Source organism: Cololabis saira, chromosome 20 (genome assembly GCF_033807715.1).
Source record: "Cololabis saira isolate AMF1-May2022 chromosome 20, fColSai1.1, whole genome shotgun sequence".
NCBI lineage: Eukaryota > Metazoa > Chordata > Actinopteri > Beloniformes > Belonidae > Cololabis > Cololabis saira.
The window spans coordinates 11,317,859-11,345,638 of record NC_084606.1 but is presented as its reverse complement, the minus strand read 5'-3'; the positions used below and the strand labels follow the sequence as shown (position 1 = coordinate 11,345,638).

General features: G+C 40.6%; 1 protein-coding gene across 1 annotated transcript in view; it reads left to right on the top strand.

The window, feature by feature from the left end:
- corin (corin, serine peptidase) overlaps nt 1-27,780 on the top strand; it is a 45,915-nt gene that overhangs the window by 251 nt on the left and 17,884 nt on the right. The window contains exons 2-10 of the mRNA XM_061710508.1: nt 8,348-8,504; nt 10,708-11,109; nt 16,462-16,573; nt 17,191-17,295; nt 19,596-19,882; nt 21,088-21,201; nt 23,980-24,087; nt 24,351-24,461; nt 25,219-25,341. Coding sequence (XP_061566492.1) covers nt 8,348-8,504; nt 10,708-11,109; nt 16,462-16,573; nt 17,191-17,295; nt 19,596-19,882; nt 21,088-21,201; nt 23,980-24,087; nt 24,351-24,461; nt 25,219-25,341 — 1,519 coding nt within the window. The remainder of the gene's footprint in view (nt 1-8,347; nt 8,505-10,707; nt 11,110-16,461; nt 16,574-17,190; nt 17,296-19,595; nt 19,883-21,087; nt 21,202-23,979; nt 24,088-24,350; nt 24,462-25,218; nt 25,342-27,780) is intronic.

Sequence of the window (27,780 nt, the reverse complement as noted above, 5' to 3'; positions counted from 1 at the left end):
CCCGGTCCTGCGCGCAGGTCACCTTCAGCGCAAAGGTGAGTCTCCGAACCGAGCCGGTACCGGTGTCGGTACCGGTGTCGGTCCTGGTTCTGATCCTGGTTCTGGTTTTGGTTCTGGTTCTGGCTCTGATCCTGGTTCTGGTCCTGGACCCGGTTCTGGTCTCAGGATGCGGGTTTAGTTTCGGGTCAGTCAGAACCGGTTCGGATTATCTGCAAAAACTCAAAATCTTAAAGGAATATTTGTTTTATTTCTCGTTAAAAAGTCTAATTTCTATTCAAAAAAATGTCATTACGCTTAAAACAAGACTCATTACCAGAAAAATAACTTGTTATTTGACAATTTTCACCTGTTTCAAGAAGATTTTTACTTGAAATAAGTAGAAAAATCTGCCAGTGGGACAACATTTATCTTCTCATTACAAGCAAAAAAATCTTTTTCTACTTATTTAAGTTTTTGGTCTAAAAATGAGGCATTTCAACTAGAAATAAGACAAATATTCTTGTTAAGATTTTGAGTTTTTGCAGTGCGGTTTGTTTGATCTGAAGGAAACTCGCTTTGAAAACCCACAAACGGACAGTTTCATTCTCTGGTTTTGGGTTTGATGGTTTGGTTTGATTCTCTGCATTGATACAAATATTGTGCTTGATCTACTTAAAAAAAAAAAGTCAACTTTTTGCATGAGATTATTATGTAGATCAAGAAAGACTAGTCTTTGTATAAACTACTTAATTTTTTGTATGTAAATAATACATTTTGCAAGTACAGTCAACTTAATTGTGTTAAGTTTACTTTATTTATCAAAATTAAGTTGACTTTACTTGCAAATGAATTTTGTACATACTAAAAATTAAGTAGTTTATACAAAGACTAGTATTTTAAAGTAGATCAAGCAAGATATTTTTTACTGTGGTTGTTCTACTTAAAGAAATGTTTCATCTAAACGTTGGTCAATCTGCCCAATAGATTAAAATTGTTAAAGGAAAAGTAAATACAACAAGATCATTGCTTGTTGTTTGTGTGTAAATGAAAAGATTGACTGGGATTACATAAATACTGCTTGTTAAGGAAAAAATGCACAATGTCTTGTTTTTTGAACAAATGCAGATTAAGTTCAAAACTAGATGTATTCATGTAAAGCAACAAACTTCATTTTTAATTGTTAATATCACCGAAATGTGAAATGTTGAGAAAAAAGGCGAAATTTCAACTTTATTCACGAAATTGTATTTCAACATTAATCTCGACATTTTGACTTCTTTCTCGACATTTCGACTTTTTTCACGAAATTTCGACTTTATTCTTGAAATTGTATTTCAACATTAATCTCAACATTTCTTTTTTTGGTAGATTTTTTTTATTGAACTTTTAACATAACAGAACAGCACAGAGAATAAACATAAAACAAAATATAGCAATATATGAAAATAATAATAATATGCAGCATATAATTATATATGTATGTACACACAAGTCCCGGCATACACACGTTCATATACATATAGCATAGATCTGCATGTATACACATAAGCTCATCTACACAGGCACTCGCACTAACACCCGTGTACCTGTACCCAGATATTCATAAGTGCAAATGAAAAAAATAAAATTAAATAAAATTAAAATAAAAAAGACATTGGAAAAAAAAGAAATGAAATAATAATAATAATAATAATAATAATAATAATAATAATAATAATAATAATAATAATAATAATAATAATAATAATAAAATTAAAAAACAAGGTGGTGGTACAGTACAGCTATACCCAATCATGTTTTTAATCTCGACATTTCGACTCTTTTATCGACATTTCAACTTTTTTCTCGACATTTTGACTTTTTTCTCGACATTTAGACTTTTTCTCAACATTTTGACTTTTTTCTCAACATTTAGACTTTTTTCTCGAAGTGCACAATAAAAAGAAAATCTTCCTCCTATAAAATATTATTTTTATTTTTCTCCTGCCTGGCCCTAATACTCTTCCGTAATATCCCCTTAGTACGGTGGCCGAGACCCGCCATTGCTGAAAATAAAAGTAACGCTGCAAACATAAACAAACGCTGCTGCAAATAAAATAAACGCTTAGCAAATAAAATAAAAGCTGAAAACAAATAGAAACGCTGCTGCAAATAAAATAAACGCTTAGCAAATAAAATAAACGCTGCAAAGAAATAGAAACGCTGCTGCAAATAAAAGAAACGCTGAAAATATAAAAAAACCCAGCTGCAAATAAAATAAAAAACGACGCAAATAAAAAAGCCACAACGGAAGAGAATTACCGGGGACTGCTTTTGCCGATGCACCGGTGTTTTTATGTGATAGGACACCGGTGTTGTTGTTTCTGTTGTTTTTATCATTAATAATAATGCCAAGAATAATCTAAACCATGGGTAACAATAGTTATTTGGATGGATGTGAAGTTGAAGCTGCGTGTGGTGGTCAAGGACTTCTCCTCTCACGTAAAAAACACAGGTGCATCAGCAAAAACAGTCACCGGTAATTCACTTCCGTTGTGGCTCTTTTATTTGCGTCGTTTTTTTTTATTTGCAGCGGGGTTTCTTTATATTTTCAGCGTTTCTTTTATTTGCAGCAGCGTTTTTTTTATTTGCAGCGTTTATTTTATTTGCAGCGATGTTTCTTTTTATTTGCAGCATTTCTTTAATTCAATCTTTAATTAATCCTCCACCTCCTGGAACCAGACCATGACTCCTCCACCTGGAACCAGACCATGACTCCTCCACCTCCTGGAAGCAGACCATGACTCCTCCACCTCCTGGTCCCCGGTAATTCACTTCCGTTGTGGCTCTTTTATTTGCGTCGTTTTTTTAAAAATTTGCAGCGATGTTTCTTTATATTTGCAGCGTTTCTTTTTTTTGCAGCAGCTTTTTTTATTTGCAGCGGTGTTTCTTTATATTTGCAGCGTTTCCTTTATTTGCAGCAGCTTTTTTTATTTGCAGCGGTGTTTCTTTATATTTGCAGCGTTTCTTTTATTTGCAGCGGCGTTTTTATTATTTGCAGCGGTGTTTCTTTATATTTGCAGCGTTTCTTTTATTTGCAGCGGCGTTTCTTTATATTTGCAGCGTTTCTTTTATTTGCAGCAGCGTTTTTATTATTTGCAGCGTTTCTTTTATTTGCAGCGGCGTTTTTATTATTTGCAGCGGTGTTTCTTTAATTTGCAGCGGCGTTTTTATTATTTGCAGCGGTGTTTCTTTAATTTGCAGCGGCGTTTGTTTCTGACTCCTCCACCTCCTGGAACCAGCCCATGACTCCTCCACCTCCGTGCCTGGCAGCAGGTACGAGGTTGCAGGTTCAGGTGCAGTTCTTCCTCTGGGATCATCTAAATCCACCAGCAGGAAGCTCCTCCCCATTGTTGTTAAGTGTGTTGCATCATGGGATGTCGTTACCGTAGCAATAGTCATAAAATTACATGTTTAATTTGGCCGAAACACAAAAGGTCGTAGCACCTTAAAAGGTTCAGTCCACCTGAGTCCACCTGGGACCACCTGGGACCACCTGAGTCCAGCTGGGACCACCTGAGTCCACCTGGGACCACCTGAGTCCAGCTGGGACCACCTGAGTCCACCTGGGACCACCTGAGTCCAGCTGGGACCACCTGAGTCTACCTGAGTCCACCTGAGTCCAGCTGGGACCACCTGAGTCTACCTGAGTCCACCTGAGTCCACCTGGGACCACCTGAGTCCACCAGAGTCTACCAGAGTCCACCAGAGTCCACCAGAGTCCACTTCAGAAGAGGGGGGTCCAAGGTTTTGCTCATGAGTCTGTTGTCAGGGTTCTCTGGTGTCGAGTGTCGTCTCGTCGTCATCTCGCTTCAAAAATAACTTCAACGGAAAGTCTGAGAGGACAGAAACCCGGTCTGGCCCCCCCCGACCCCCCAACACGCTAAAAATAACCCTTTTGAGGGGGGGCAGCTGGACTTCTCATTATTATTACTACTCAACAACAGTAGTAATAATAATGATAATATTCACATCATGATCATAATCAGAACCAACATGTATACTAATAATTTCACTCATCAAAATGACAGCAACAATTATAGTTATCATCACAATCATAATCACGGTTGTAATAATAACAATAATTTGATAATCATAACAATATGATAATGTAGTAATAATAGTAATATATAATAGTTATAATCAGTAATCCAGTTGTAAAATAAAATCAAGGGGGATGGTGGATTTTATCATATGGGCACAGATAATTTGTGCTGAATACAAATATAATATATTACAAATAATAGCACTGACCAAAACAGCTGCAGAAATACTGCAGGAATGACATAGCAGCAGTTAAATGCAGCCTTCTGTAAGCTTTAAATATCCACTGGGCTTACATCAAATACATCAAAACACAACAATAAAAAACAGTTTTCTGAACTTATCAATATGACTCTGTCCTTCACAGGATAAGTACAATGGATCACTGCAAAAACTCAAAATCTTAACAAGAATATTTGTCTTATTTCTAGTTAAAATGTCTCGTTTTAGTAAAAGAAATCTCATTACACTTAAAACAAGACTCATCACTGGAAAAAACAACAATTTTCACCTCTTTCAAGATTTTCACTTGAAATAAGGGAAAAATCTGCCAGTGGAACAAGATTTTTTTGTCTTGTAATAAGAAGATAAATCTTGACCCACTGGCAGATTTTCCTACTTATTTCAAGTGAAAATTTACCTGAAACAGGTGAAAATTGTCACATTTTTCTGGTGTTATTTTTCTGGTGATGACTCTAAATGTTGAAATAGTAGTAAAACCACATTCATTGATGAAATGACATAAGGGATGGAAAGGGGGGATGGCAGTTTTACAGGGGGGATGATTTTGACCGTTTTTATTTCAGGGGGGATGCCATCCCCCCTCATCCCCCCTCAACTCCAGTACTGGCTATAATAATATATTTAATATATGTTGATATAACAATTTAACAATAGTATCATATACTAGATATAATATGTAATAATACTATATATAATATATGATCATATAATAATATGATAATAATTGATAATAATTAAAATATAGTAAGAGTTGTAAGTGGCAACAAATGAACAGAAAAGAGAGAGTTTTGTGAGAGGAATCAGCTCTGGATGTATTGTAGGAAGGGAGACCAAGTGTTTTCATAGGATGAGATATTATTTTTCAAAGTAGCAGTGAGTTTTTCTAGGTTTGAGGGATCTGTTAGAAGATTAAGCCAGTGTTTTATGGATATCTTTGTTCTGTCTTTCCAGTTCAATAGTATGGTTTTCTTGGCGATGGTTAAAGATATAAACACAAATGATGTGTGTTGTTTGGGTATATGTGATGAAGAGAGGTCACCAAGTAATGCTATAATGGGGCTTATGGGGATGCTGAGGCCGAGCATCTCTGATTCTGTTCATGACCTCCGACCAGAAGTTCTGGATGTGTGGGCAGTGCCAGAGGGCGTGGATGTAATTGTCTACGGAGGTTGAACAGAGTGTACAGGAATTATTTTGGCTGAAACCCATGCTGTAGAGTTTGTGTGTGGTAATGTGTGTTCTGTGTAAGACTTTGTACTGAATTAATTGGGTTTTGGAGTTACATGTCATGGAGAAAGTGTTATTGCATATGTTTAGCCAGTTGGTGTCTGTCGGTATGTTGTTGAGATCTATTGTCCATTTGTCTATTGGAATTGATATTGTGGTGTCATTGAATGCTAGAATCTTGTAAACTTGAGAGAGTGTTCTCTAAAGTTTGAGTGATCTAAGCTTAGTGTATAGGGGAGGACTGTGATTACTGAATTCTCTAATGTTGATGCTTTTCTTTATGGCTTCTTTTAACTGAATAAATTGGAAGTAGCAGTGATCCGGTATATTGTGTTCTTTTTGGATGTGGTCGAAGGTCATTAACAGGCCATCATTGAGTAGTTGTCCCAGGCTGGTTACTCCTCTCTCAATCCAGGGAGAAAATGCAAAAATCTTGTTGTTGATTAAAAACATGGGGTTGTTCCAAAGAGGGGTATGAGGGGATGGTGTGAGGCTGTAGTGGAGAATTTCGTTCGATCTCCACCAGGCAGAAAGAGTGGTGCTGATAGAATTATTGTTTTTGTAGCATGAATGAGTTTTTATGGATTTGTCTATGGATGGGAGATTTTGGATGTTTAGTTCTTGAGTTAAGTTACTTTCAATTTCTAGCCATGGTGAGTTGATGTTATTTGTCCAGTGACGGATATACAGTAGTTGGTGTGATAAAAAATAAAAGTGGAAATTTGGAGCCCTGAGTCCTCCGTGCTGTTTATGTTTTTGTAGGGTTGATAGTTTACCGTAATTCTTGGTTTATTGTTTTTCCAGTAGAATTTGGTGACTGTGCTATTGAGAGAGGAGAACCAGCCCAGGGGTGGGACGACAGTGATTATTGAAAAAAGGTCATTTCTTTTTGGAAGGATGTTCATTTTAACTGTTGAGATACGGCCAATTAGAGATAGTGGTAGATTATTCCATCTTTCCAGGTTTTTTTTTATTTCTTGTAATAGGGGGGTATAGTTGAGTTTAAATAATTCATTTAGGTTTGGGGAGATGTGTATTCCAAGGTATTTGATAGACTTTGCTGTACGAGTGAAGAGGGGGTCCCCAGCCTCAGCATCCCACCCGCCCATAGGTAGAATCTCGGATTTGGTCCAGTTGATGTAGTAGCCAGACACCCGACTAAAGTTGCTGATCAGATTATGGACTGATGGAAGTGATGATGAGGGGTTTGTGATGTATAACAAAATGTCGTCGGCATATAAGCTAATTTTATGGTGGTGTGATTTTGATTGGATACCTGTGATGTGGTTGCATTGTCTAATGGAAGCTGCCAGTGGTTCGATGAATAGTGCGAATAGTAATGGAGATAATGGGCATCCTTGTCGAGTTCCTCTAAATAATTGAAATGGTTTTGATATGATTCCATTGGTTATAACAGATGCAGTGGGTGAATTGTATAGTGTTTTAATCCAGTTGGTGAAATATGATTGAAATCCAAAGTGGTTAAGGGAGGTGAAGAGAAAGGACCATTCCACCTTATCAAATGCCTTTTCTGCGTTCAGGGTTGCTATGATGAATGGTGTTTTTTTTGGAGAGGTGTTGTTCTTATAGAAATTTATGAGGTTAAATAATCTTTGAATGTTTTCTGAGGAATGCCTCCCTTTTAATGAAGCCGGTTTGATCTATATGTATTAATGATGAGATGACAGATTCCAGTCTATCTGATTTTTATGTCTGTATTAATTAATGATATGGGTCGATAATTGGAGCAGCTGGTATGGTCCTTGTTTGGTTTTGGGATGAGTGTGTTGATGTGATGGGGTATAGTCTTGTTTTGGTGAATTTCAGAGATCATTGTAAAGAATAGTGGTGAGAAAAGTTGCCAAAATTGTCTGTAATATCCTGCTGGGTAGCCATCTGGGCCGGGTGATTTATTGTTGGGCATGAGATGAAGGGCTTTGGTGATTTCTTGTAGTGAGAGAGGTCGGTCTAGGTTTTCTAATTGCGTTTGGGTTAATTTGGTTAGGGAGACATTCCTCAGAAATATCTCTGTGTCTGCAAGTGAGATATTCTGTGATGGAGTGTAGAGGTTTGAGTAAAAAGTTCTGAAAGAGTCATTAATTATGGAGAAGTCGTGAGTTATATTACCAGATGTATCTACAATTGAAGTGATGATGGATTTTTCTGTTTGCTGTTTAAGTTGATTTGCTAGAAATTTGCTTGTTTTATTTCCAAATTCTTCCAAACTTCTACAGGAGTATTTTTAAACTCTAGTATCTATACTTCTACCTGATTAATGAATGTGAATATTTTTGACACCTCTGGTGATAGAGTTGTTGACTAAAAAGTAATCTATGCGGGAGTATGATTTATGATAAGGTGAGTAATATGAATATACATTATTGCTAGGATTATTTTGTCTCCAGATGTCCATCAGTCCATAATCTGACATGTACTGTTTAAGCAGTTTGATGGAGGTTGATGAGGTTGATGAGGAACGGTCTGTGTGGATCCAGTACTGTGTTAAAGTCGCCGCCTAGGATGATATACGAGTCCGAGAAGTTGGATAATGCTGAGAATAGAGAGTGAAAAAACGGAGGAGAGTCTGTATTAGGGCCATAAATATTTGCAAGTGTTGTGTCTTTTCCAATTTATCCTGTGATGATAATGTAACGACACTCTGGGTCAGTCAAAGTTGAAGTATGAGAGCATGGGATATTTTAACTGATTATAATGGAAGTACCTCTTTTTTTTAATTATATGTGGAGTGCAGTTCTGATCTGGTCCCAGGTCCAGAGGAGTTGCAGGTCTGATCAGGTCTCTGTCCCCCCAACAGAGTCCGGGTCCAGGTCCTGAGGTGGTCGGGGGGGCGTGTCCCCACAAGCTTGGCTCCGCCCACCGTCTCCGGCTCCTCCTCTTCATCGTGGTTCCCGCCGTCGGGCTGCTGGTCCTGGTCCTGGTCCTGGTCCCGGTCCTGGTCCTGGTCCTCACAGGTAGGAAAACAAGGTCCTGGTCCTGGTCCTGGTCCTGGTCCTGTCCTATATATATGTATGTATATATTTATATACGTATACATACACACATATATGTATGTGTGGCTGTTTGTCTGTTTCCTTTAGATATTTCTTCGTCTCTTTAATAATAATAATAATAATAATAATAATAATAATAATACATTTTATTTGTAAAACACTTTTCATAAAATAATCTCAAAGTGCTACAGAAACCAGCAAAATAAATAAACAAAAGGGAATAAAATCTTCCTCGGTTCTCGGCTCCCAGCTACAGATGTGAGCCATTAAAAAACCCGCCCACATCATGAATGTTGCATCATTAAACACTCAACGCTCCATAAACTCTTCTGCCGTTTTACATTTTTCTGTGACTCACAGCCGCCAGCGGAGATGAAAACTGGAGAACAGAACTAAAAATAAACAGTCTTCTGTTAACAACCCGTTTCACAGAGGCTGAGTGGAGGAAATGTGTGCAGAATAAATCCACATAAACATAAAACCCAGCACTGGCAGAAGCAGAAATCTGCTGATGTTTGACAGGATTCATCAGCTGGTTCCACCACAAGGTTCTGGACCAGACTGTAACCATGGAAACCCATCACTCAGTGCATTTACATGGGACGTTTAAATCCTTTTTAATTCAGAATTAAAATTAAATCCGATTTAAAATGAGTAAAAATTACCATGTAAACACCTAATTCCCAATGAAAATGGCCATTCCGAATTAAACTTAATTCCGAAGTAAGTGGCTGGTTTATTCCGATTTTAAATCTGAATAGAATAATTCTGCGATCATGTATACACCCATTCCGCTTTAAATTAATTCCGGTCTTTCTGCGCTGCTCGTTCCCTCGCCCGTCTGTCGCCATGACGCTTATATTCTGCGATCATGCATACACTCATTCAAAGAAAAAAAGAAAAAATAAGAAAAGAAATAAATTAATTTAAAAAAAAATTAATACATTTAAAAAAATCTATAAAAAAATTAATTGTTTTTTAAAAGATAAAAGAAAAGAAAAAAAAGAAAAAACCCTAAAAACTAAAAAATAATAATACAAAAAAAAATTTAATAAATAAAAAATAAATTAATAAAGTAAATAAATAAATTAAAAAAAAATAAAAAATTAATTAATAATAATAAAAAAAATTATTCTGGTCTTTCTGCGCTGCTCGTTCCCTCGCCCGTCCGTCTCCATGACACTTATATTCCACGCTGGGCTTGTTTTCGAAACAATGTTTCAAGATGGCAGCACGCAGTAAACGGTGGTCAAGAGCAGAGACGATTTATTTAATAAATAGCTTGGAGGACCTGGAAAAAATTAAAAGAACAGATGGCAGGAAACATCAAAATTGTGAGCATTTCAAAGTTGTAGCGGCTAAGTTTGTTTTTCTTCCAGTAGACGTAACTTCCGGTCCGCCCCCCTATCCAATCAGAACCATCCCAACCCCCAGACCTTAAGCGGAATTGGATAAAGCTGATCAAACGTGTTTTCCATGTAAACCTCAATTCAGAATTACTATTTCCATGTAAACTCGAAGGAAAATAGTTTAATTCTGAATTATTTAATTCTGAATAATTAATTCTGAATTAAAAAACATCAGGTAACCGTGGCCGATGTGAGGAACCCGGACATGTTTCATCTTCCAGAGGTTCATCTGAAGGTTCTGCTCCTCAGATCTGAGACCAGGATCTGGATCGGTTTCAGCTACTGAACAAGAAGATAGATAAAGATAAAGATGAAGATGAAGATAAAGCAGCTTTATTGTCATTATGATGCACACAATTCAACAACTCTAGTTGCAGTCTAATTAGAAAAGGGGCCCCAGTACGGGGCCTTGAGGAACCCTGAGGAGACCTAAGGGGCCCCAGTACGGGGCCTTGAGGAATCCCTCTACAGATGTGCTTTCATGATTACAAACCTTAGATTTGTTTTAAGGTTTTCTGCCTTTTGAAGTCTAATAATCTGTTAAACGTAGCCTACTCAGTTACCGCGAATCAACAAACACAACTGAAACAAAACGTTTTTTATTTTCTGTAGTTTGTGTAACGAACCATAAACTCATATATATTAATATATGTATATATATATATATATATATATATATATATATATATATATATATATATATATATATATATATATATATATATACATATAATAAATGTCTATTTTTTACTCAGGTATTTTCGGCTCCAGCCTCCTGGACTTGGCGCCGCTGCCGTCCCCGGAGCCCATCGCCAGCCATGACCCCGGTTACCACAGCAACAGCACAAACAGCCATGACCCTGGTTACCACAGCAACAGCACAAACAGCCATGACCCTGGTTACCACGGCAACAGCACAAGCAGCCCCGCCCCCTCCTCCTCCTCCTCCTCGGCCGCGGCCACTTTGTTGGAGGCAGAAACTCTAACGTCTCCGTCTCTGAGGAATCACAGCGATGACATCACGGACCAGGCCACGCCCACCCCAGCTTCCTCCCATCAGGCTCCGCCCACTCAGCCCTCCACCAAGCTTCCTGATTGGCTGGCACCGATCAGCACTGCCTGGCCCAAGAGCAGCACCACGGCAGCACCTGATACAGGTATGAGCTGGTTCCGGGTCCAGACCTGGTACCAGGTCCAGAACCGGGTCCAGACCTGAGTCCCTGAGTTAGTCTTTTAAAGGAGCTTGAGGCTCCTTTTAAGAAATGAGACTCTCTAGCGCCACCCTTCACCATGACGGCCGTCGGGGGTACTGCAGCCAACAGTGAAGCCGGCACGGGAGAACGGGGAGAACGCACATGCAGCGTCATGTGACGTCACATCCGCAGCCCAGCGCAGGAAATTCCGGCACAATTGCAGCACATTTTGCAGCACACAGCCTGTTCAAGGCAACGGAGAGATACACTAGAGGGCTCATTCTTTTTGGTTTGGAACGCTTCATCTGACATTATTACTAGAAAACTTAAAACGTATACGAATTTTTTCATAAATCCTGCCACAATCCGGCCTAAAGCTCCTTTAATTTAAATAAAACTTTATTCAGTTTTCCTTTTGCGCTAAAAAATTTCAATAACGAGGTTTAATTTGTTACTTAACACTCAACTTCTGAAGTGGATCAAAACATTTCCTGCAAAAGTTCCTGCAAAACATCTGTGTTTTTGAGCCACATGTTGACTATTATATGTTAATTTAAAGGGGACCTATTATGACATCTAATACCTATTTTAAACAGGTCTTGAATGTCTTAAAAACAAGCTTTTGATTGTTTTTGCTAAATAAATTAGAAATTCAGCCTCTGAGCCATGTCTTTATCTTCCCATTCTCTAACCTCATTATCTACGCAGGATTCTGAGTGGGCAGGGCTATGATAATGAGGCTCTGTGCTGATTGGCTGCCTGAATGACGCGATACACCGCTACGAAAAAATGGCGGAAGCTCCGGCCGGCAGAGTTAGTTGTGGGTGTGGTTTCACACATCGGAGGCCAACCGAAAATTGTAAATTGCATTTTCGTTACGTAACGACAGGAGCAGAATCTGAAAGGCTCGTAGAAGCCACATGACACTGGTAGGATCATCCGGGCGGCTGTACAGACACTGCAGAATTTGGTTGCTTTCCTCCTTTTCTGAGTTGGCAGGCTGAGGGGAGACCACTTCATATAAGTTAAAGCAAGAGAAAACATGTTTTTTATAATAGGTCCCCTTTAATTAACTGGTTTATTTAGTTAATTAGGTTTGATTTGTTTACTTATCGAGCTCAACATGACTTTGAACCTCAGACTCACAAACTTGACATGTTTCACTCATAAACTTCATCCCCTCGGGTCATAGCTAACACTGGTGTTCCAGCTTCAGCTGGTGTGTGTGTGTGTGTGTGTGTGTGAGTGAGTGTGAGTGTGTGTATATATGTGTGTGTAGGTGTGTGTGTGTGTGTGTGTGTATAAGTGTGTATATATGTGTCTGTGGTCATAAATCACTCATCCAGAGTGAGGTTTAAGATTCCCCTCGTCTCGTCTCGGCTCCTCTGCCGTCCTTCAGCATCTCTGAGGTGAATGCTGATGAGCTTCCGCCGGTCCTGCGCTCTGATTGGCTGCTGGACAGTCACCAGAGGATGCTTGACCTTCAGATGTTGTCAGGTTGGAGATGCTGGAGGACCAGGGTTCGATGTCATCACGTGTCTCTGCTCTGATCTGGAATAAAGTCCTTTTTTAGTGACACAGATGGTGAACAAGTCTTGACCTCAGGAGTAATAAACAGTAACATCTTCATATGCACATAGGTTAGAAAAAAGGAGTAGGAAGAAGTATACACTTTTTCCTATGAATAAACATGCCTACTATGACATAATTAACCATATAAGTATATAGAAAATATAAATATTACATAAATATTATATCAATATATAGAAAATACAAATATTATGTAAATCTATATAAATATACACTATATAAACTACATAAATATCCCTATAAATATATTTATGCTACATACATAAAAAAAAATATTACATATATTACATAATTATAATTATCCCTCTCAACATATAATATATAATACATAAATATCCACATAAATATCTAAACATATCTTAAGCAAGTATAATATACAATTTTTTCCTATTTTATTTGATTATCACACTACTCGTTAACCCATTTCCTCTTCCATATACCTGTTTATAAATAATTTATATATATATATATATATATATATATATATATATATATATATATATATATATATATATATATATATATATATGTATATATACGTACAGCACTTCATATAATATTAGTTCACGGATCCACCAACATGTTCGAAATGGAGTAGGAATGAAGTAACCACTTATCGAGTCCTACATATAACAAGACGAGTTTCAATAACTGTTCAATACAGTGATATAATACTCAATTATATGCAGAGCCGCCTGGGAGATTTGCGAGGCCCTGTGCGAAATGGCTGGGGGGGGCCCTCCGCAACATTTTTTGGGTTTTTCGGGTTGGATCGGGTGTCTATATGCGCAATTTTAACTCTCCAATTATGAAAATACTGGATACCTTCCCCTCCCTCGTCATCATCTGAGCTTGCCTCGACGCGGGGCCCCGTGGCTGCTTGAGACCCGGTCGGATCGGTGATTTTTGTAACAAATTTATCAAACAAGCCTTTCAGAGAAGCATTAAACTCTTCCATTTTCTTTCGTTATTTTCTTTTTTCATCCCCTGATGGAAATTTCCTGAATCTGTCTCGTTCTCTCGACATTGTGTCACAGTTTGTTCCAACTCCACCCGTCTGGATCAGAGCACCTTGTGTCTGCGCTTGGTCTGACGCAGTTGTATTGAACAACAGACACGCGCATCATTGCACATATATTTTACTGATATGCACAGACTAGTACACATTTAGGTCTGTAATGGAACGTGACTGTTGATATTTCCAAGGGAAAAAACGAAAAAAAAAAAAAAACGGCCCATAGCGCGAGGCCCCGTGCGGTCGCACGGTTCGCACACCCCTTGCGGCGGCCCTGATTATATGTATATATAAGTATAGTCAATATTAAAGCAAATCAAGGCAAACAAAAGAAAACAAAACAATCGCCCAGCATTTAGTTGTGCTACTATGTATGTATGTACTAATAGGAGTAATTATAATGTATAGTATTACATTATAATTACTTTACTATAATACTACAATATAATAGAGAACAATAGACAGCAATGGTAAAACAATATACCGTATTTTCGCGACCATAAGGCGCAACTTTTTTTTTTTTTTTTTTTTTTAAATGTGCCGGGCGCCTTAAGAAACGGTGCGCCGTGTCTATTACCTGAATTACGGTAATGTCAGGTCGGCCACCATGAGAAGGTAAAAAGAGAAGGGGGCGGGTGAAGCTGAATGAGACCATCCACTGAGCTGTTTAATGCGAAACAGATGATGAAGACTCTTAAGGATTTGCTTGATGTGTAAAGTGAAATAAAATACAATCAAACTAAGTTTTGCTCCGCTCTATTTAAATAAGCACACTTGTGTGTGAGTGTTCTGCAGCGCGCGTGTGTTTTGCATGTCGGAACCGATCGCACCTGCCGTGGGTTTGCGGGTCCGATCGCCGCATCCCCGCTGCAGATCCGGCTGAAATGCCGGTGCTCTTTCCCCGGGAGCCCCTGCTACCAGTCCATGTGGGCTGCTCCGGTCCCGGTCGGTCGGAACCGCTCACTTTCCCCGGTTAAAGCAGCGGCGGGAGCAGCGGCGGGAGCAGCGCGGTGATGGGCGCTGCTGCAGCCGACTTCCTGGTTCCCCAAGCGGGTCCGATCGACCTGGTTCCCGGCCGCTTTAAGAGCAGAGATTTCTGGGGTCTGTCTCAGGTCAGATCAGCTTCACACTCCGAGATTTGCAGCCAAATCTGTCGGTTACAAACCCCGGTACCGGATCCCGACATGCGCGTGTGTGTATTCGCGGCGCGACACACAGATTCTCATGTATGTGGTGCTTGGCTGGCGCAGCTGATGGACAGAAACCTATGGTGATTTTTAAAAGAAAAACTTTGCATAAGACGTTTCCAGCCGGAGTCATTATAAGGGTGAATGAAAAGAGGGGGCTGGATGAAGGGATGATGATCAAGAAGCTGAGACAGGTCTGGAAATTCGGACTGGCGCAGCTGAATTAACGGAGCTCCTGTCCGATACAAACCCCGGTACCGGCTCCCCGACAGCGCGTGTGTGTGAGCGGGTCCAGCGCGAGGGTCCCGGGACGCGGGACCCGGGACCGCCGCGGGACAAGCGGGGGGGGGGGCGGACCGGGAGCCGGGACCCGGTCCAGTGCGAGGGAGCAGACGGGGAGCGGGACCCGGGACCGCCGCGGTCGGGATTTTTAAAAGAAAAGCGTTCCCTAAAGAGACTTTTCCAGCCAGAGTGAAATGAAAAGGGCTGGATGGATGAGGAGATGATCAGTGGCTGAGACAGGTTTGTGCAGCAACCCGGTGGTTTTTTTTTAATTCTTTAATGCAGAAACAGAATATGAACCTTTGAAGGGTTTGATTGATGTGAAAAGTGAAATAAAATATCAAACTAAGTTTTGCTTCTGCTGTATTTTTAGCGCGTGTGTGTTTTGCAGCACGTGTGTGTGCAGCTCCGTCTCCGTAGACGGCGCCTTTTGGGTCGGTGCGCCGTATGTGTGTTTTAAAACCAAAAATGACACACAAAACTGAGGGTGCGCCTTTCCACACAGTGCGCCATATGGTCGCGAAAATACGGTACTCGAATAACTATATAAGAGACAGTAGATATATATATATTCATATAGTTACCTCCAATTATATACATAGAAATGACTATATATCGACATATATACATATAACTATAAATCAGTATATTAATATACTGGGGTTGTTTCAACTCCGTCCTGTTGAAGATTAAATCCAGACGTCTGAAACCCCCTGGAGATCTAAAGGTTCAGTCATCATTAATTACAGTTTAGTTGTTATTAATGAAGGTTTAGTCATCATTAATGACAGTTTAGTTGTTATTAATGAAGGTTTAGTCATCATTAATGACAGTTTAGTTGTTATTAATGAAGGTTTAGTCATCATTAATGACAGTTTAGTCGTTATTAATGAAGGTTTAGTCATCATTAATGACAGTTAAGTTGTTATTAATGAAGGTTTAGTCATCATTAATGACAGTTTAGTCGTTATTAATGAAGGTTTAATCATCATTAATGACAGTTTAGTCGTTATTAATGAAGGTTTAGTCATCATTAATGACAGTTTAGTCGTTATTAATGAAGGTTTAGTCATCATTAATGACAGTTTAGTCGTTATTAATGAAGGTTCAGTCATCATTAATGACGGTTTAGTTTTTATTAATGAAGGTTTAGTCATCATTAATGACGGTTTAGTCGTTATTGTGTTTTTAGAACTAAACCAGGTGAAGGTGCTGGAGCCTGATTGGTCCTCCTTTCTGCAGGTGGCTGTCAGCTGATCATGGAGCCTCAGTGTCACATGCTGCCCTACAACCAGACGTGGTTGTCGTCCTCCGTTGCCGTGGTGAAGAGCTCGGAGGTGGACATGTTGCTACGGTAACGCAAGCTGATGTTGATCTCAGCAGCTGTTTCTGACTTAAACTGAGACTTTTTATTAGTTATTTTAGGATTTACTACTACTACTGGTACTACTACTGGTACTACTTACTGCTACTACTACTACTGCTACTGTTACTACTACTAATACTGCTACTACTGCTTGATTTGGATTCTTTGGTTTCTTTGTTCAGATTGTTCCATAAACTGATTCCTTTCACAGAAACACAACGTTCCATCAATTTAGTCCTGAATCTTGGTTTCTCAAACATCTCTGTTCCTTTTAAGTTATACTTGCTTTCGCTTTTTTCAAATCTTTTCTGAATGTTGATTGGTAAAGTTTTCTTATGAGCTTTAAACATAATTTGCAGAATACTATAATCTACTAATTCATGAAATTTCAACAATTTTAACTGAAGGAATAATGGATTTGTTGGATCTCTATATCGTTTTCTACTGATTATTCTTACTAGTTTTCTATTCCTTCAGTGACCATCGTAGTTTTTCTTTCGTTAAATGGCTCAGTAACAACAAATGTGAGGAAAGCTGCAGTCAACAGGAAGGTTCTGAGAACCGATCAGTTCCTCGGTCCGGTTAACAAGACGTTGATGTTCCAGGTTCTTCAGCTACCTCAGCAGACTCTCCTGCTACAGGCACATCATGCTGTTCGGCTGCTCGCTGGCGCTCCCAGAATGCATCGCTGCCGACGGCTCGCACAACAGGTACCTCACAAACGCACAACAGGTACCTGACAAACGCACAACAGGTACCTGACAAACGCACAACAGGTACCTCACAAACGCACAACAGGTACCTCACAAACGCACAACAGGTACCTCACAAACGCACAACAGGTACCTCACAAACGCACAACAGGTACCTCACAAACGCACAACAGGTACCTCACAAACACACAACAGGTACCTCACAAACACACAACAGGTACCTCACAAACACACAACAGGTACCTCACAAACGCACAACAGGTACCTCACAAACACACAACAGGTACCTCACAAACAGACAACAGGTACCTCACAAACGCACAACAGGTACCTCACAAACACACAACAGGTACCTCACAAACACACAACAGGTACCTCACAAACGCACAACAGGTACCTCACAAACGCACAACAGGTACCTCACAAACACACAACAGGTACCTCACAAACGCACAACAGGTACCTCACAAACGCACAACAGGTACCTCACAAACACACAACAGGTACCTCACAAACACACAACAGGTACCTCACAAACACACAACAGGTACCTCACAAACACACAACAGGTACCTCACAAACACACAACAGGTACCTCACAAACGCACAACAGGTACCTCACAAACACACAACAGGTACCTCACAAACACACAACAGGTACCTCACAAACACATGTCTGAGGTTCCATCCAACCGGGTACCGTTTCAGCTGAGAACCTTCAGGAGATGATGATGATGATGATGATGATTATGATGATGATGATGATGATGGTGATGATGATGATGATGGTGATGATGAAGGTGATAACAGTGATGAAGATGATAGTTATGATAGTTATGATGATGATGATGATGATGGTGATGATGATGATGATGATGATGATGATGATGATGATAGTTATGATGATGATGAAGATGATAGTGATGGTGAAGGTGATAACAGTGATGAAGATGATAGTGATGATGATGATGATAGTGATGATGATGAGGATGATGATGATGATAGTTATGATGATGATGATGATGGTTATGATGATGATGATAGTTATGATGATGATGAAGATGATAGTGATGATGAAGGTGATAACAGTGATGAAGATGATAGTTATGATAGTTATGATGATGATGATGATGATGATGGTGATGATGATGATGATGATGATGATGATGAAGATGATAGTGATGATGATGATGATAGTGATGATGATGATGATAGTGATGATGATGAGGATGATGATGATGATAGTTATGATGATGATGATGATGGTTATGATGATGATAGTGATGATGAAGGTGATGATGATGATGATGATGATGGTGATGATGATGATGATGATGATGATAGTTATGATGATGATTATGATGATGATGATGATGATGATGATGATTATGAAGGTGATAGTTATGATGATGATGATGATGATGATGATGATGATAGTTATGATGAAGGTGATGAAGATGGTGATGATGATGATGATGATGATGATAACAGTGATGAAGGTGATGATGATGATGATGATGGTGATGATGATGATGAGGATAGTTATGATGAAGGTGATGAAGATGGTGATGATGATGATGAAGATGATAGTGATGGTGATGGTTATGATGATGATAGTTATGGTGAAGGTGATGAAGATGGTGATGATGAAGGTGATAGTTATGATGATGATGATGATGATGATAGTTATGATGATGATGATGATGATAGTTATGATGATGATGATGATGATGATAGTTATGATGATGATGATGATGATGATAGTTATGATGATGATGATGATGATGATAGTTATGATGATGATGATGATGATGATGATGATGATAGTTATGATGATGATGATGATGATGATTAAGATGATGATGATGATGATTAAGATGATAGTTATGATGAAGATGATGATGATGATTAAGATGATAGTTATGATGATTATGATGATGATGATGATGATTAAGATGATAGTTATGATGAAGATGATGATGATGATGGTGATGATGATGATGATGGTGGTGATGATGATGATGATGATGATAGTTATGATGAAGATTATGATGATGATGATGATGATGAGGATGAAGGTTATAGTTATGATGATGATGAGGATAGTTATGATGAAGATGATGATGATGACGATGATAGTTATGATAGTTATGATGATGATGATGATAGTTATGATGAAGGTGATGAAGATGGTGATGATGAAGGTGATAACAGTGATGAAGATGATAGTTAAGATGATAATGATGATGATGAAGGTGATGATGAAGACCTCCCCCCCCCCCCCCACCCCCCTCCAGGACCGCGGTGCTCCCTTGCTCGTCCTTCTGCGAGGCGGCGAGGGAGGGCTGTGAGCCGGTGCTGCAGATGTTCAACGCCTCCTGGCCCGAATTCCTGCGCTGCTCGCAGTTCAGCAACGCCACCGTGGCTCCGCCCCCTTCTGTGTTGGCTCCGCCCCCTTCTGTCATGGCCCCGCCCCCGTCAGTTCTGGCCACGCCCCCAGCGGTCCTGGCCCCGGCCCCGCCCCTCATAGCGGCCGAAGCCCCGGCGCCGTGTTTCTCCCCTCGCCAGACCAGAGGGAAGCCTGGTGAGTATTAACTAATTCAGGGGTCGGCAACCCAAAATGTTGAAAGAGCCATATTGGACCAAAAACACAAAAAAAACAAATATGTCTGCATATGCACTTCGAGAAAAAAGTTGAGAGAATTCGAAATGTAGAGAAAAAAGTCGAAATGTCGAGACAAAAGTCGAAATGTTGAGAAAAAAGTAGAAATTTCGAGATTAATGTTGAAGTACAATTTTGAGAAAAAAGTCGAAATGTTGAGAAAAAAGTCGAAATGTTGAGAAAAAAGTCGAAAATGTTGAGATTAATGTTGAAGTACAATCTCGAAAAAAAAGTCGAAACGTCGAGAAAAAAGTCGAAATGTTGAGATTAAAAAGGAAAGGAAAAAGGAAGAAAAAAATTTAAAAAAAGAAGAAAAAAAGGAAAAAAAAGGTCAAACATTTTTGAAAAAGCTCTAGAGAGCCACTAGGGCGGCGCTAAAGAGTTGTAAAGAGTTCTAGAGCCGTGGGTTGCCGACCCCCGAACTAATTAATTTTTTTTTTCTTTTTCTTTTTTTTTCTTTAAATCTTGAAATACAATGAAAAATTAAGATCAAATACAGAGATTCCAGCACCAAATTGAAAATAAATAACCAAAAGAATATATATAAAGGACAAGACAGTTGAATGTAAATTAAAAAGATAAATAAAAATAAAAACAGCATAATGTGCAAGAGTAAGTTTCATGTTAATAAATTCACCGATTTACAGATGCCGATGGTCTTTTATGCGTTTTCCGATGAGTAGATCGTCCTCATATATTGTTCAAGTTCTTTTTTGAGTATAAAGAGTGCAGGCTTTCGGTGGATGAATTTGCATTTATGTATGTGAAACTTTGCTAAAAACAAAGACAAATTTATGAAAAAGAAAGCGTCCCTATCTTTGTGATTAAAATTATGAAAACCAAAAATAACATTCTTAAAATAAAGATGTAAGTTAGAAAAGACAGAATCAGCAATATACTTGTGGAAGTCCCTCCAGAATTTATTAGTGAATAATTCACATGACCAGAATAAGTGAATATGTTTCAGGATGCCTTTGGCAAAAAGAACAATTAACATCTATATCATTCTTAAATTTGGATAAATATTGTTTTGCAGGGTAGAATCTAACCTAACCCTAACTAATGAATTAATGTTGGTGTGAAGCTGGTGGGCGATGACATCACGGTCTGCCTGTCTGTGATTGCAGCGGTGTGCGGGGGGAGGGACCACTTCCTGTGTGCGACGGGGGTTTGTGTCCCCCAGAAACTGGTGTGTAACGGATTCAACGACTGTGACGACTGGAGTGATGAGACGCACTGTGGTGAGAAAACACACAAATACACACTAATACACACTAATACACACACACACTAATACACACTAATACACACACACACACACTAATACACACTAATACATACTAATACACACACACACACACACACACACACACACACACACACACACACACACACACACACACACACACACACACACACACACACACACACACACACTAACACACACTAATACACACACACACACACACACACACACACACGCTTCTTGTGATCAGTTTAATAGTGATCAGTTTATTGACGACGGTGATCAGTTTATTGATCGTCTAATGATTAAAACCCAGCGCCAGCAGGTCGTCTAACGATTAACGTCTAACGATTAACGTCTAACGATTAAAACCCGGCGCCAGCAGGTCGTCTAACGATTAACGTCTACCGATTAACGTTCAACGATTAAAACCCGGCGCCAGCAGGTCGTCTAACGATTAACGTCTAACGATTAACGTCTAATGATTAAAACCCGGCGCTAGCAGGTCGTCTAACGATTAACGTCTAACAATTAAAACCCGACGCCAGCAGATCGTCTAACGATTAACGTCTAATGATTAAAACCCGGCGCTAGCAGGTCGTCTAACGATTAACGTCTAACGATTAAAACCCGGCGCCAGCAGATCGTCTAACGATTAACGTCTAACGATAAACGTCTAATGATTAAAACCCGGCGCTAGCAGGTCGTCTAACGATTAACGTCTAATGATTAAAACCCGGCGCTAGCAGGTCGTCTAACGATTAACGTCTAACGATTAAAACCCGGCGCCAGCAGATCGTCTAACGATTAACGTCTAACGATAAACGTCTAATGATTAAAACCCGGCGCTAGCAGGTCGTCTAAAGATTAACGTCTAAAGATTAACATCTAACGATTAAAACCCGGCGCCAGCAGGTCGTCTAACGATTAACGTCTAACGATTAAAACCCGGCACCAGCAGGTCGTCTAACGATTAACGTCTAATGATTAACGTCTAACGATTAACGTCTAATGATTAAAACCCGGCACCAGCAGGTCGTCTAACGATTAACGTCTAACGATTAACGTCTAACGATTAAAACCCGGCACCAGCAGGTTGTCTAACGATTATCGTCTAACGATTAACGTCTAACGATTATCGTCTAACGATTATCGTCTAACGATTAACGTCTAACGATTAACGTCTAACGATTATCGTCTAACGATTATCGTGTAACGATTAACGTCTAACGATTAACGTCTAACGATTATCGTCTAACGATTATCGTCTAACGATTAATGTCTAACGATTAACGATTATCGTCTAACGATTAACGTCTAACGATTAACGTCTAACGATTAACGTCTAACGATTAAAACCCGACGCCAGTAGGTCGTCTAACGATTAACGTCTAACGATTAACGTCTAACGATTAACGTCTAACGATTAAAACCCGGCGCTAGCAGGTCGTCTAACGATTAACGTCTAACGATTAACGTCTAACGATTAACGTCTAACGATTAAAACCCGGCGCCAGCAGGTCGTCTAACGATTAACGTCTAACGATTAACGTCTAACGTCTAACGATTAAAAACCGGCGCCAGCAGGTTGTCTAACGATTAACGTCTAACGATTAACGTCTAACGATTAAAACCCGGCGCCAGCAGGTCGTCTAACGATTAACGTCTAACGATTAACGTCTAACGATTAAAAACCGGCGCCAGCAGGTTGTCTAACGATTAACGTCTAACGATTAACGTCTAACGATTAAAACCCGGCGCCAGCAGGTCGTCTTACGATTAACGTCTAACGATTAAAACCCAGCGCCAGCAGGTCGTCTAACGATTAACGTCTAACGATTAAAACCCGGCGCCAGCAGGTCGTCTAAAGATTAACGTCTAAAGATTAACGTCTAACGATTAAAACCCGGCGCTAGCAGGTCGTCTAACGATTAACGTCTAACGATTAAAACCCGCGCTAGCAGGTCGTCTAACGATTAACGTCTAATGATTAAAACCCGGCACCAGCAGGTCGTCTAACGTCTCCAGGATTCTCTCTCTCTCTCTGTCGTATCTGAACCCCAGATTTCATGCCGTTGTCATGGCGATGCCTTTCCAGGTGATTGATGGATGACAGCACTGTGCAAGTTTGAAAAGCGTGGTCGTCATGGCAACATGGAGAGAATATAGGCTGAGGCGGATGGAATGTGGAGAGAGAGAGAGAGAGTGGGGGGGGTGATGTTCAAACATCATCGGGTCCGCCACAACTCCTGCTTGTAAAAGTACATCAGACCTCAACGTCAAAGTGTTTTAAAACGGTCTAAAATCACCTGAGGAGAAGCCCCGCCCACATTCACCTGAGGAGAAGCCCCGTCCACATCCAGTAATTCCATTAAAACACGTTTTTATAACCTGCTGATGAATTTCAACACGCTTTCAGACTCGTCAGCCTCTGCAGGACGAGCTAACGAGCTAACGAGCTAACCCTCATGTGACCCGTGTCTCTGGTCTGATCATGTGACCCGTGTCTCCAGACTGATCATGTGACCCGTGTCTCCAGACTGATCATGTGACCCGTGTCTCCAGACTGATCATGTGACCCGTGTCTCCAGACTGATCATGTGACCCGTGTCTCCAGACTGATCATGTGACCCGTGTCTCCAGACTGATCATGTGACCCGTGTCTCCAGACTGATCATGTGACCCGTGTCTCCAGACTGATCATGTGACCCGTGTCTCCAGACTGATCATGTGACCCGTGTCTCCAGACTGATCATGTGACCCGTGTCTCCAGACTGCGCAGCAGGAAGGTTCCAGTGTAAAACGGGTCGCTGCCTGGAGACGGATCTGCTCTGTGACGGTTACGACGACTGTGGAGACCTGAGTGACGAGCTGGGCTGTGGTGAGACACACACACACACACACACACACACACACACACACACACACACACACACACACACACACACACACACACACACACACACACACACACACACATTTAGTGTGAGAAGTGTGAGAATCATGGCAACTGGACAACCCTTTAGTTCAATTACAGTTGATCCTCTCTGACCTGCTGATGTCTTTCCCTGTAGGACTAACGCTGGTGTGTGTGTGTGTGTGTGTGTGTGTGTATGTGTGTGTGTGTACATGTCTATGTACCAGAGTGCGACCCGGCCCGGCAGCACCGCTGCGGCGACGGCCGCTGCGTTTCCAGGGACTGGCTGTGTGACGGAGACCTCGACTGTCTGGACAAGAGCGACGAGCTCAACTGCTGTGAGTCACCGCGGCAACGCAGCCACGCCCACCTCCTGTCAATCAAACTTAATCTTCCCCGGCTCCTTTAGGCCGTCGGAGTGACGATGATGATGATGGTGGTGATGATGATGATGATGATGGTGATGATGATGATGATGATGATGATGATGATGAGGGTGATGATGGTGATGATGAGGGTGATGATGGTGAGGATGATGATGATGGTGATGATGATGGTGATGATGGTGGTGATGATGATGATGATGATGATGGTGATGATGATGATGATGATGATGATGATGATGATGATGATGAGGGTGATGATGGTGAGGATGATGAGGGTGATGATGATGGTGATGATGATGGTGATTGTGATGAGGATGATGATGAGGATGGTGATGATGATGGTGATGATGAGGATGATGATGAGGATGGTGATGATGAGGATGATGATGAGGATGGTGATGATGAGGATGATGATGATGATGATGATGAGGATGATGATGATGGTGATGATGAGGATGATGATGAGGATGGTGATGATGGTGATGATGGTGATGATGATGAGGATGGTAAATAATAGTAGTAAAAAGGTGTATTTGTCCCATAAATGAGGCCCCTGGTCCGGAGTTTGTGTTTATTTTTTTGCAGCCTGTCAGAGCCAGGGCCTGCTGGAGTGCAGCAACGGCAGGTTAGGGTTAAGGTTAAGGTTAGGGTTAGAGTTAGGGTTAGGGTTCGAGTCCCGGAGGCTGAGTTCGTGTTTGTCTCGTTGCAGCCTGTCAGAGCCAGGGCCTGCTGGAGTGCAGCAACGGCCAGTGCATCCCTTCTGCGTTTCGCTGCGACGGAGAAGACGACTGCAGAGACGGCAGCGACGAGGAGCACTGCAGCCGAGAGCACCGTGAGACATCCGTCACGCCCGTCTCTTATTTTTATTTGCATTTTTTAGAAAATAAAAGGACAACAAAACATCGACAAAAATCATGTCATGGGTCATTAGGGCTGTTTTTTGTTGTGTACCTCACCCATTTTTCCCACCTTTCTTCAAAAATATAAACTTGATTTTTAAGTCTCATTGTTATTTTTTTCATTCCATGTATGTCATTTACAAGATCCTTCCATTTAGAATTAATTCAATTATTATCTTTTAACCAATTTCTTGTAATTTGTTTAATTAATGCTACTCTTAAAACTAAAAAACAAGTGAGTAGCTTACATGACTACATACAATACATGACTGCTCCCCGCATTTTCTCCAACAATTTGATGTTAGATCACATTTGTACTTACTTTGAATTTGGGGTGTCCTAAAATATCTAATTAAAATCTTCCACGCAAACTCCTTCCAATAATTTGAATTAGTTGTTTCGTATATGTTTTTACACATTTGTTCCCAATCAACAGAAGAAATATAACAAAGAAGTTCATTCTCCCATCTATTTTTAACATTAAGATCACACCCGTCTCTGATCCGGTCAGCCATCTTCTCTCCAGCAGATGTCTGTTGCATCACGCAGAAATTAGGGTCAGGGTTAACCCTAACCCTGTGAACTAAAAACAGAAACTTCATGAATATTTCTCTTAATTTAATCAACATCCAGGAGGCTGATGTTCATCCAGGTCTTGAGACGTACAAACCAGAGGTGTATAATCCAGGTGCCATAAAGTAAAAATCCTGTCCAGCAGTTGTTCCAACCATCACTAAACCAGCTCCTCTGCAGGTTGATGGTCGTTAGTGAAAACACGTGTTCTAAATGTACAGGCTGATCCGGAAACATGGCAGCGTTTTAACTTTATGGCACCTGGATTATACACCTCTAATTCACGAAATTTCGACTTTATTCACGAAATTTAGACTTTATTCACGAAATTTAGACTTTATTCTTGAAATTGTATTTCAACAATAATCTCGACATTTTGACTTTTTTCTAGAAATTTAGACTTTATTCACAAAATTAAGACTTTATTCACAAAATTTCGACTTTATTCACGCTTCTTCTTCCGGCTCTCGGCGAAGGCGGACGCTTTTTCTGCTCCCTCTCCCTCTCTATCTGCCCTGCTACTGCTTTTTTACTTGTCTTTTAGAGCCTCTCTTTTTCACATCCTCCGATGGAACTGGTTAACTGGTCTTTCAGCACAATTGACCACATTTTTGCGACGAGAAGTCAGGGGACAAGGGAGCCTTCCTGCCCCGACGGGACATTTTTTGCCGGATAGATGATGGACTCCTGGAAGCATTGGAGGATCATGTGTCTGTCGATTTTGTTGGTCGAGGATGTTGAAGATGCCTTAATAATTGGATTAATGATAACAGGATTTCTGCTTTTTGGAGCTGGCGGTTACCTGGCATATCGACAAATTCGTAAGTCGTCGACAGCTGTTCTGGCCCTCTCAAAGCTGCCCGACGTGGCTGAGGGGATAAGCTCTGCGACCAACACTCAGACTCTAAAGCTGGGGGAGCTAAATCGCAGACTAGTGGCGGTTTTCGAACTCATTGGCAAGATGGAAAAGACCTTGGAGAAGTTGGAAGCTCGGCTTGGCGGGAATTGACCACAAATTTGTCTGTTTGGAGTCGCCATTGATGAATCAGAGATTCAAGGCAGATAGAAAATTACTGGAATCTGCCTGTCCTAAAACAATTGTGGATTCTACAATCTGACCATGACAGAACGGCTTGGCAGGACGCTCCAGTCACAATCTCCCTGGAGGAATGAAAAACAAGATACTCTGCCCCCACTAGCCCTCCCCTTCCCAGGACATCTGTGGACCTGGATCAGAACTGTACCGGGCCGTCTGATAACATCAAGGACAATGGCTGAGGAGTAGCTCTGGGGCAAAGTTCACAGACTTACCGCTCACACACACACATTTACTGATAACCACACCTCCCTCACTTCAACGCCTTCCCCGGCTCCCCTCTTATCAGCGCCCCCAACACAGTCTCCGGGTTTGAGCGCCACGAAGGCCGCGGCCCTCACTTGGATGCACCGTGCCAGGACCCCCCCCCCACATGCAAGTCTTCATGATGATGTTATGTTGCTTTGTGTGCTGAGGTGTTTTTTGCACCTTGACGCTGAGTATTTATACACAGTGTGAAGATGCCTTTTTTTCCTCCTCTATCCCAGTGTCAACAGGCGCATTATAAACATCCATGTCGCCGACGGTTCCCTGTTATATATGTATCTACATACACACATATTCACACACACATGCATACATACACATATATATACACATGCATACATACACATATAATTATAATTAGCCCATTTCTGAACATAAATATAAACAAACCCATCACCCAATAGTGTTATATCAGGCCCCTAAAGGCAGCTAAAGG